The 12,063-nt window shown below is 40.6% G+C and overlaps 1 protein-coding gene across 2 annotated transcripts in view; it reads right to left on the bottom strand.

Annotated features, from left to right (window-relative positions):
• Positions 1–3,217: 3,217 nt before the first annotated feature.
• The window catches only part of GCN1 (GCN1 activator of EIF2AK4), a 37,629-nt gene continuing 28,783 nt past the window's right edge, over positions 3,218–12,063 (bottom strand). The window contains exons 49-58 of one of the 2 annotated variants that reach the window (XM_021549815.3): positions 11,280–11,549; positions 11,055–11,168; positions 10,309–10,539; positions 9,477–9,670; positions 8,790–8,904; positions 7,669–7,765; positions 6,670–6,818; positions 5,968–6,072; positions 4,483–4,701; positions 3,218–3,926 (exon numbers count right to left, since the gene is read on the bottom strand). In XM_021549815.3, coding sequence (XP_021405490.2) covers positions 3,801–3,926; positions 4,483–4,701; positions 5,968–6,072; positions 6,670–6,818; positions 7,669–7,765; positions 8,790–8,904; positions 9,477–9,670; positions 10,309–10,539; positions 11,055–11,168; positions 11,280–11,549 — 1,620 coding nt within the window. In that variant the 3' untranslated portion in view covers positions 3,218–3,800. The remainder of the gene's footprint in view (positions 3,927–4,482; positions 4,702–5,967; positions 6,073–6,669; positions 6,819–7,668; positions 7,766–8,789; positions 8,905–9,476; positions 9,671–10,308; positions 10,540–11,054; positions 11,169–11,279; positions 11,550–12,063) is intronic. The other variant, XM_077787147.1, reaches the window with a different exon arrangement.

The raw sequence follows: 12,063 nt of genomic DNA, 5'->3' as shown, positions 1-12,063 counted from the left end.
AACCTGGTCTAGTGGGTCATGTTCCACCTAATTATGAACCTTTCTTAATCTTAACCTTCAAAAACACATTATAGGTTTCAAAGTGCACCCTGTCAAGGTCCTCACATCCTGGAATCCATTCATGTGACCTTCAGCTGACATTCACTCTGCAATTCATGCATTTTAAACACCACACACATACACACACACACACACATATATATACACATACATACATATACACACACACATATATATGTGTGTGTGTGTGTGTGTATATATATATATATATATATATATATAAAATCACTCACCCCAGACAAGCACTGGGGCAATCCAGCACCACCAGAGTAACTGAGGACGCAGTAGCTGCAGGGAAATTCCTTGAATCCAGCACACAAACCACCAGCTCAAACCCAAAATGACAGTGACTCCTATTACCTCTATTTTTAAGCTCATGAAACCTCATCATGTGAAAAGTGTCATGATGTTACTAAATAAAATGGACAGTAAGAACTGTGACTGATCAAAAAAAAAATCAAAATATTTGAGTATTTTATGCTTTTACATTTGTCTCTCTTCCATTGTAATTTTTAGCACCTTGTAAACCTCTCTCATAAATTATTTTTTGATCTTCTTGAAATGCACACAGTTCAGCTGTCACTCAGAGACAGTTGCTTGACAGTTCAAAGATGTTATTACCATCAATTGAAGGGAAAAATTATCTTTTACTGGCAACTGGTATTTTTAAGACATTTGAAATAAGAAAATTAATTCTTTAGTCTCCAAGTTGGCACAATCAATTTATCAGATCTCGTGGCAAGCATTATGGCTATTTTATCTCTGATATATTATACTGCAATGTATAAATAGTTTAACAAAAGTAGCTATCAAAATCCAAATAGAGTGTTTCACTGTGACTGAAAAATCAGCATATTCTCCACAAGTGCAAGTGAGCTCCTACCTTTCACTCCTCCCTCCCAGGAACAACTAAGCTCAGTGCAGAAATTCAGGTGTTGTTTGGAAAGATGAATGAGGTTTTCCACTTGCTGCTACCTAAGCTGGAAATACAAATCATCAAAATAATAGAATATCTTATTGGTTGAAATGAACAAGTTAATAAAAAAGGCTTCATTTGCCTATAATTTTCTTTCCCATGTTTATCTGGAGCATCAATTGGAATCAGAATAGGTAAGCCAAGGTGCCCATGATCAAGAGCTCAAACAGCATCTTCACCAAAACTTGCCATTTTTTCATTCCTTCCTGGCTGCAGTGATGGAGTGAGTGATTCCAGTACAATCACAGCTTTTTGACACATTCTTAGTAGGTTTTGAGTGGCATCAGATTTTGTACATGTGTCAGGGCAGAGGTTTTTGCATTGCATGGTTTAACTGCTGTTCCTGGGATCCCAAAGCACAGCTAATTCATCACAGGTGAAACTCATTCCAGTGCCCCAAGCTGCCAAATCTTTAAGAGCATTTAGCTGAGTTTTCACTCTTGAGTATTACCAATTCAATGCAAAATATGTAGTTTTCAGATGATTTCAGATTTGCAAGTATTTTGAAATGCAAAAATCAGAATTAAAACCCATCTTAAATGTGATTAAATAGAACACAATTTCTGTCACACCAACTGGGAAGCGCTGCAGTTTTGTAGAAATGTGTCCAATGCATAAATACAAGATTAGACATAATTAACTAAAGAGCCATTTTTAGTTTGGCTTCATAGCTGATCACAAACTAACATGTCCACAACATGGTGGTGTTGCAACAAAGGAACACCCAGACCTTGTGCTGGGGCGGACAACTGTGTTTGTTAAGTGGGGCTTGCAAATCAACTCCCCAGGAGACCTGGGCCAGCAGTGGACACCTCAAGGCAAAAAGGAGTCAGAATGAAACAAATCAACATGAGGGGCAGCAGTGTAGGTTTAGAAAACATGGAAATCTCTAAGGAAATACATAGAAAATCTGAATTTATTTCATCCAGGGATGAGGATACTGAAGTGACAATGTGGTTGCTGCAAAAAGGAACTGTTTTCAGTGTCTGTGGGAACAGGACAAGCAGCAATGGATTCAAGTTGCAGCAAGGAAAACTTTTTCTTCAGACATGAGGTACATTCCTGACAGTCTGGTAAGTTCATATAACAAAATAGATGGCATAGAGAAGTTATGGAATCTCCATCCTATAATGCTATAAAACAGCTGTGTGGCAGTCTGCTAGGAATGGTTTAGTGGGAGCTGAGCCTATCTTAGGTAAAGGGTAAAATATCTAATTGCCCAAGTTTCCACTAACTCCTACAGCAAATCTCTTGTCAGGATGCTACACCACAGGCTGGGAACTGACACAGCACCAAGAAACTTTTGTCAGATTTTTGTACTTCTGACCAGAACAAACCACAGCATTCCCAAATACCTGCTCATGGTTGTATCTTGCTGTTTGAGGCCTGAGTATGATAAAAATGTTCTTGTGTTTACTGCTACTGCCATAACAATCAGAAAATTGCTTCTAGCAGAATGTGTGCTCCCATGGAGTTCCACTTAATGCTCTCAGATTTTATGTGTAGTGTTGTGTTCTCCCATCATCATGGTTTGAGGCATCCAGAGTTATAAAGAAGGAAGATTACATGCACACACATACACACCACCCACATGAAATAACAAATCTTAGTGCTCTGGCTTCTCGGGTGCAACCACCTTCTGTGAGTTTCATACAATAGGTAAGGCTCACGTAACTATTGCTCCACGTGAAACATAAAGCTCATTTTGCCTTCTAAAAATTTGTATTCTGCAACAAGATTTTCAGTATATCCATCAAGTGACATCAAATCTACTAGTAAATTGATTTTTTTTCAAGACAGATATATGTGGCCAGGTAAAATAAAAGACTTTCTTGGAGCAGCACAACTCATTGACCAAAAAAACTAACGCCAAGTATTTTGTGATGCCTTTGAAGACGTAAATACAGAGGACTTTTCACTAGTTGGGTAATTAAAAAGCTGTCTGTAGTCAAAAATACTTTGGAAATCAACAGGAGTAATTACTTACAAATTTCATTAAATGTCAGTTCTGCCTTGGCTTTAAACCCTGTCTTGCCTCAGTTCTGCAAAAGGTTTTCACAGATCACAGCATTGTCCACTCTATAAACTGTATGCTCTAAACCAAACAGGTTTGAAAAGTAAATCACAGTGTAAGTTTGTTGACAAATTAATTTGTATAAAGAACAGTTTACATCAGAAGGATCAAAGTCAGAGCCTTTATTAAATGTTCCTTCTCTAAACGGACTGCATTTAATTCCCCTTTCGCATCTGTGATTTCTAAGGCTATTTTAAATACTTCGTTTTACAGGGATTTTCAGTCTTCAGAACCGTCACAAGCAGCAAGTTAGCAGTACACAGAAACAATAGAACTGAACTTTCACCAAGTTCTATTCCTGCCTTCCAGGGTGCGTGGAAAAACCAACACACCTCCAGTATTGGAGTTTTTGCACAGACCCTGGAAAGGAAATAGTTGTCACCAGAGATTAAGCCTGATGTGCTCTAGCCACATGTCACAATTGGCCACAGCTGACCAGTATTGGTTAGTATGTCTGTCTCTTGTACATTATCTGTTTCAAAAAGGGGACCAAATTTTTTATTTTCATCTAGTGTGGGTCTAATTAAGGCTATTCTGGTATATTTGATACTAAAATACTCTCTGGGAGTCCTTTTCATGAAATCCCATCAGAATTAACATTTTCAAAAATGAAAACATTTATAATAGGTGTTTGATTTGAAATGCTGATGCAGCGGTTGGTTCAGTGTTTCCTGGTCTTTGGGAGCTTTATCACGTCAGGATAGTGTCATCGATCTGTTCCTCAGAGTCAGCCTGCCCAGCCAGCTTCCACAGGGACCTCCTGCAGCTTTCATTGAGAAGTTCCAGGCTGGCAGCATCCAGAATTTTGGAAACTGACTGTGGGAGGGAGACAGCAACAATTACCAACTCCTTACAACATACAATTCAAAATCAGGATAAGTGCCTTAGGTGCTGTATCAACTAAAATCTTTCAAACGTCCCAAAAGTCTCCACTTGGTTTTACAATTCCAGACGTGGGAACTATCCAAAAGCAGGTCAGACTTAGAAAACAGGTCTGGAAATGGATGCATGAAGTAGTCCATCCTAAGTACTTCCTAGCACCATTGTGACCATGCAAGTGACCAAAGCAATGAATTACCAGTGCCAGCTGAGGGAACTCAGCACAGGCAAGGCTTAATAAAGGGGGTATGTTAAACGCCTTGATTCTATTAATGCTGCACTGTAAGGTTGTACAGAACAGATGTTGCTGATTTCTTCAGAGCTTAGCATGAGAATATTGCTGAAGATGTAAATGAAAGTGGGAATATCACACTTCATCTATTTCATGAGAGACTTCCAGCACATTCTGAGGCTGCAGGCACCATACAGACAAATGCAGAATGAGGTGACACAGCCTTACTACCAACAATTACGGTTTTTTTATGCCTCATACCTCAAGCACTTCTTCACCCGCTCTCATCTTCAGGAGGTTGACAATAGCCTGGTCACTGTAGGCTCTTACACTGGTGTTTTTGTCTTTTGTGTTGTCCAGAAGTGCTTTGAGAATTGGTTTAATTGTCTGAGTATCCAATGGGGGAAGATGGCTTTTATTTGCCCACCAAATCATCTTTTCTGCAACTAACTTTATGTCACTGGATGAATTCTGGAGACACTAAAAGAAACAAAGATACACTTACATTCAGATATACCAAGGACAAATATGTAAAGCAGTGTTTGGTTTTTTCCTGATTTAAGTATTTAAAACTAAGTTAAGAAAAGCAGACAGTTTTCAACTCACAGGTACACAAGATACACAGGTTGCCAATTAAGTCTGACTAAACTGTGTAAGACAAGATCAAACCTTGAAAACATGACAACTTTTCAATAGAAAATTCCTAAATATATATAGCTGATGACAGTATCACATGTTCATCTCAACTGTCTCAGGAAATGACAATGACCACTAAGAGCAGAAAAGCTGATAGTGTCAGCACCTCTACAACACACTCACTCAGCAACAACAGCCAAGCCAGTCTCTGGTTGGAATACTGGGTGCATTTTAACAGTGGATTTAACTTCAAAATTCTAAGAATGAGAGTTTTGTATTTTAATCTTAACCCATTTAAAACATGAAAGCTAATGTGTGAATGTGAAGTGCATTATTAATAAGGTGATAAGGGTTTTGTGGAAAGTGTGATATTTTATATTTTAACACAATACTATTATATTAACATAGAAAAGTTGGACTTCAAACAAAAAGTCTGCTTTGAAGAATGTTGGCCTGTATCGTGTCAACTTGACATGTTTGGTAGTTTTTCAAGTAACTTGCAAAGAAATGTAAACCTGAAAATGTAACATGCTGCAGCATCGTTCCTCTCTATCTATCCTTGGCAACGAAGAGGAATACTCAGGTATATGGTGGGGTCTGGGGAGGGCAGACAACTAAAGAAACCAAAAAACCCCAGCCACACTCCAAAAGAATCAGCCATTAAAGGAATTTTGAAGAAAAATTCTTAAATCTAAATTAACTGAAAAAGATGTTAACTTCACTGTTCTAAGGTAGGTGAGTTTTGGTATTTGATACATTTCTAGCAAAGGCCGTTTGACCTTTAGCAATCTTAAAAACCTGACAGCTTCTTCACACTCTTCTCTGCCTCTCTGCCAGCTGTTTGCTATTGCAAAGGAAAAATGCATTTATAAGACTCAGACTTGGGATTCAGCACAGAAGGCTCAAAAGCAAATTTCCTTGTTAGAGCAGGGATGGCAGTGTTGTATTCACAGGTTCAAAGCAGGCTAATACAGTGGTACTGTCTGCACTCTGCCTCAAAAAGAAATATCTAGATTTTCAGGGACTTGATAGACCCACCCATGAGTTAGGTCAAACAGAGATTCAGATCACACAAGAACACCAGCAGATAGCTAACATGAAAATTCTTACCTTAATAAAGAGGCTGGAAAGTTTGGGAGGCAGGGTGCCTCCCTCTTCCATGTGGTATTTCATGAGAAAGCCCATCCCTCTGATGCCACTAACTGCAATGGGAATCTTCACCATAAAGACAAGAATTGGTATTATTACAGCACAGTTCAACAACAGCCTTTAAAACCAAACTTGTGGTTTGTCAGCTTCTGTGGAAGGCTAAACCCATCTTTCAAAAGAATAACAGCATCAAAAAACATTGGGTTATTGGTATTGGGTAATATAATGAAAAAATCCCAGTGCAACTATGTGCCAAAAGAAATAAGGCAGCAGGCCCCACCAAGCCCACAAAATTCCTACCCCAAACTAGTCATTCAACACCAGATTTAAACTCTCCCTCCTAAAATGAATAATATTCACTCTTGCAAACTTGGTCAGTGAATGAGAACTCTCTAGGGAAACACGAGTGTAATTTACTCCAAATGAAAGCTACTCTGCAGTTAAAGATTAAATAATCTTCATCTCCCCAGAGATCCGAACTCAAAGACTCAGAACAGTTGTGTAATTTCACCATAAAAACTGCATCTAGCCAAGGGAGACTCTTCAGATGGCACCTGGGGGTTTTTGTCCTGGTTGGTAACACAGGGAACCTGTTCATACACCTTTCAAAACTGCTCCCAACAAGAGCTTGCAACAGCACTCCCCCCATGGGGCAGGACTCACCCTGTCGGCCGTGGCATTGCTGATGATCATCTCCTGGACACTGTTGTAGTATTTTGGGGAACACAACTTGCCAGGAGCCACGTTCACAGCCACCGAGAGAGCCAGGCTCCGCCCATGCCTCACCATCCAGTCAATGCCAGAGACATCTGCTGCAGAGGAAAGAACAGAACAATGGCAGAGCTCCTGCTAGCTACTCCTCTTCATATGAGAGGCTTTGGGCAGTTTGTCAATTCACTGCCATAAAATGAAATAACAAGCAGCATCTAAACCAATGCCCTGCTTCTTCTATTTCTCCCAAAAAGACATAGACAGAGCTAAAATGCAGCACCTTTTCCAGGCAAGACCACCACCTAGGCAAGCAGGGAAGCAGACACAAACAAGGGACTCTGTTGTTCAACTCAGATACTTCTGATGGTTCAAAATTACACAAGCTTTGACAATCTAATAAATTTGTAAAAGTCATCTATAACTTGACCAGCCAACAGACTTCCATTTTAAGCCCATAGGGGAGAGTAATCCATAACACTCTCAAACACTGGGGTCCTATAAAAGTCACGTTTTTTTCTAACTTGGAGGCAAATTAGTTAATTCTCCAAAAGCATGTGAAGTCATCAGATGTGGTCTGCAATTAACATCAACCAACCTAAGATCACAGTGCTCTCCCAAAAGGTGGGACTGCCCTCCTGTCCACCCTGCCTGAACATCCTGTCATGTCCAGCTGTCCTCGTGTCAGCAACAGCAATTACTCAGCCATTCTAGTACTTCTGTCACGTCTTCAGATAAGAAATCCAGAGAAAAGGGCCTGGGCAACCCCAACTGATAACCAGTTACCTGTGCTCCCTGTGTACCAGAGTGCACAAATTAAGAGCCATGAGTTAAGAAAAATACAAGAAAATACAGAGCAGAGATTCAGTCTCAAAGTTAGCTTGAATCAATGGCTGAGAAGGAATCTTCCCTGCTTTCAGCATCTGTTCCAGCCCCGTAAGCAGCTTGACCTACCCAATAAGTGCTGGTAGAGAACAGTGCTGAGCTCGTCGTCGGACAGAAAGGCGCACAGCTCTGCCAGGCAGCCGGCCGAGGCCATGCGGGTGGCATCCTGACAGGGGATGGGAGAACAGAGAACATGGCTTGAGCTCAACACACCCCAGAGACAGGCAGCAAGAAAAACAAGTGTCAGAGCATGACAGGAAATAAAGAGGAGGAGAAAATAAATAGTAGTATTTCACTTGTACTCCTGAGGATTTATTTCACTTCGTATTTTTTCTTGTATATAATGGAACTTAAAACAAAATCTAAGGTCAAAAAAGCCAGCAGAGACTGAAGAATTACAGATTTTATCTAAGTTCTGATATGTTAAATGGAAAAGTCATAAAGATGAAATTCAATGTTTTAAAAATGAGTTCACAAAACCTTACTTTAGATTCACTTAGTGTAAGTGTTATTTTTAGCCATTTGAGAATGAGCTGGTCTCTGTGATAGACTCTTACTACTCTTCATTTAACACTTCCAGGCTTTTGCTATTTTGGCTTCCTTATGTGACCATCCCATTACTGTCCACTTCTCCCCCAAATTTACTTCTATTTCTACCATGTCAATAGTTCCATGTCTGTTGCAGAGACTGACTTAAATAAATTATTAGATGATTAATTTAATGTCCCTCATGTTACCGTTGCTATCTGCTCTATACAGAAGACCCTATATTAAACTTGGAGAGCTTATTCTCATTGGAGAAAAATCTACCATTATCTGAAAAATTTCTCACACGGACTGATAAACTTCGCATGAGAGGTTATAAACACATCTATGCATATAATGAAGGTACTGCAGGCTTTCTCCAAGATAAAAAGCAAATCCTGACTGCAGAGCTACCTGAAACCTGTTAGTGAGGAGCTGCAGGTCAAACCCACATATGCAGTTGCCAAGGAAACATTAAACTGAAGGCTTTTCAGAGTTACCAGGGACTGGTCAGGAGTCTCAAATTCTTCACTGTGACTACATTATTATATATATATATACATAATTATATTAATTTCCCCAGAAGTTATTTTAGATAGTAATTGTTAGAAAGTTCAGATTTTAAATGTAAGAACAAGACTGTTTGCAGCTGGCTGAAGCAGTACCTCATCATGTCCCAGCATCCCCAGCAGCACCATGCTAATATTCTTCCTAATAGCAGCATCCACTTTAGCACCAGCTCCTCGTGTGACAAACCGCAGCGCTTGCAGCATTGTATCCCTGGAAGAGATCACATTCTAGAGTCAGACATTGCCTCTCCCCCACCCTCTCAGAGAAGTTTTACTCTGGATACCTGTAGATCCTTGCACAGCAATTACACTGAGATGCCTTATAGTTTGGGAGAGCGATCCCCTCTCTGCACTGCTGCAGACTCCATACTAGATAGGACTTCCATGTTTCTGTCTAACACAACACAGTTATTTTCTAAATGTTCAAACATTAAAAAAATTATAATGTCAGGAAGTTCATATCTTAGGGATCTTGTGCCTGTAGGATACAAAAACAGCTGTTTTCCTTCAGGTCAGACTGACTGTCAATAATGCTTTTTAAAGTGGGCTGCTTGGGGATGTGCAGGACAGGAGAACTGGGCAGACCCCAAGCACTCTTTCTCCTAAATACTCTCAAGCTCAACTTCTGACACAAGAAGGCCTCATCATCCCCATTCCTGGTTTGCAGTCCACTGCTTTCATTAATACATGCATCTTACTCTAACTGGGGGTTTTGATCACTCATCCCAGCTCTTCCTTTCGTCCTTGGTAAGCAGGAAGTCTGAGCTGTCAGCTGCAGCTTACCTGATGGCAGAGTCATCGCTGGAACGAATTCCATTCAGGAGCTCCGTGAAGAGAGGATCCACTTTGACGTGGATGACAATGAGTTTCCCAAGAGCATCGGCAGCTTTAAGGCGAACAGCGCGGTTTGAGTCTTGCAGAGCTTTGGTGAACGTTGTTTGCAGCTGGGGCAAAAACGGTTTCAGAGCAATCTCAACCTATTCCAGAGTGGAAGAAGGGAAAGTGGTGGGGTCGAGTATTAAAGAGCAGCTAGAGATCAAAGCCTGAAAACCTCTTCTACAGCAGTTTGTTATCAGAGAATCCTTGTTAAATCTAACACGCTACTAAAATAGGAAAAACAATTTACCACAAAACCATTGTTATGGTGACACAAAAATTTACCAAAAAACCTTTGACTTTTTCCAATCTAATAAGCTTTTCTTCACACTGAAATGCAAGGGTAGCACTGAGAAATTCTACACTATCATGTACTCAGAGCCTTTTGTACTCAAGCACTGAATAAAAGCTCAGCTCTGTTCAAAGATAAATAAGATCTTCGCACTTAACAATACATAAAAATGGTGGATACAGGAGAAATTAATTACATGGTGGGTTTTAATCACTTCCAAGTGGGATCAGCATTTATCAATATTTCTAAGCGCAGTTTTTTAGCACTGGGGGCTTTTTTTGTAGGCCAGAAGCTGCTGTAAGAATGCAATCAGTTAAAGTGCTATCCCTACATATCAAATCCACAGCAGCAAGCATCCCAGCTGTATTTACATGAACAGCAACAGGTATTTCTAAAGGTTGCCATAGAAAACGTTCACAAACCACAGTCCAATACTTTGAATCTTACCTTAGCTAAAAGAAGGCTTAATGTTTCAAGCAGAGCCACCTTGACATTCCAGCTGAACCGATCTCCCAAGATTCGAATGAGTGGCCCAGTGATGCTCACAACAGATGGTTTGAGAGCTTCAGCAGAAGTCAGCTTTATAACCAGCCCTAAGGCCTTTGCTGCCTCCTCCTTCTGTTCTGGATTACCAGTTAAAACACCTTCCCGCAGCACCACAAGTATGGAAGTCACTCCCTGTCACGAAAATCGGATAAGAAAGCTTAGAAGCTAAGATGCAAGAAATATGTATCTTATTTTTGCTGCTATTATACACCAGATGCACAAACTTGGAGAGTTTCTCTCAATTTCCTGTTGACCTTCAGCTGCCTGATTCCACATTGACAGAGCTACTTTTATTTGGTTTGATTTCATGCCTCTCCGCCTTACTAAGCCAGTTGCTATGAGAAAAGTGGTGGCGGCTCAGGGAATTTTTAAACCAGAGAAATTTGGCACAAAAGTCCAGTGTTACTCCCCCATAAAAAGCAGCCAGTAACCATAACTTACATGCATAACAGAACTGTCAGAGACCTCATTGCAAGAGGGGTCTTCTGTAGGGTTACTCAAGAGCTCTAACCTACAAAAAGTCCTCCAATATAAAGGTTTGGAATGCCTGAATAGTCACTGCTTCTAATAGCTATAATATCAATCAGCTCTCCTCAAAGGTGGGGTATTGTGGCTATGATGAATCCAGGCTCATTCTGATCCTTTACCTTCTTAGGAATACAGAATCCTGGCACATGCTCGCCCTTGGCCTCATTCCCTACAATCCGGATATCCCTGTGCAGGTCCTCAATGAGAGCAAGCTGGTTCCCAGCATCTAATTTCTGCAGGAGAGAGGGGTAAAACAAAGATCAGGCAACATGACATCCAGATATCTTTTTGAAGTCTTCTCAGGCCAGGCATTACTCCTGTAACCTTTCTAAACTGCCTCTCACCTTGGTGATGGAATTAAGTGCATCCCAGCTTTCATTCAGAACTACAGGGTTCGTGTCATTAAACAGGCGAATCAAGCCTGAAACCAAGCTCCTGAGATGCCCGGTGTAGTCTGCTTTTGTCTTGGAGCAGTAGATATTCAGCATAACAGCTGCTGCCTGTCTCATGCCCAGCTCAGGGCTGCGAGTAGCTTCTAGCAAATCTTCAGTTATAATTCTTTGTCCAACGTCATCTTCCACAGACAGGATCACAGACTGGCAGTTTGCCATCTCCTGAAGAGTCCAAATTAACTTTACATTAGCTCTCAAACAGAACAAAGCCAAGTTTAGCCCCGAGTTTCTCCACGTTATCCCCAGCATTGTGTCTAGATAAACACTACAACACACCCCACTTGCTAATTGTTTCTCATTAAAGAGCTGGTCACATCAGCATTAAAGGCTTGACTCAGTCCTGATGCAGACAAAGGTATGACCAATTCTTAAAATTTAACAAGTGACCAAACTCTGCTGAACTGATTGCTCCAGCTGCTGCAGGAGGACTAATTAAAAAAACTAGAGTAGTTCAGTCTCCCTCATCTTACTCATTCATGAGAGACTGTGAGTCTTGTCAGATAACATTCTTCTGATTTAGGTAGTTTAATGCTGTGCGTCACAGCCCTAATTACAAGCACGTCTGTGGGTACATTAGAGATCTCCAGGCAGACTTGGGGCTAGAACCTGATCCAATGGGTATCTTACAGCAGAAAGGCAATGGGACTCTGTCACTCATTCCTAATTCACCAACGGA

Source organism: Lonchura striata, chromosome 18 (genome assembly GCF_046129695.1).
Source record: "Lonchura striata isolate bLonStr1 chromosome 18, bLonStr1.mat, whole genome shotgun sequence".
In the NCBI taxonomy this organism is placed as follows: domain Eukaryota; kingdom Metazoa; phylum Chordata; class Aves; order Passeriformes; family Estrildidae; genus Lonchura; species Lonchura striata.
The sequence above is the reverse complement of the archived record's forward strand: the minus strand, read 5'-3'. Positions and strand labels throughout refer to the sequence as shown.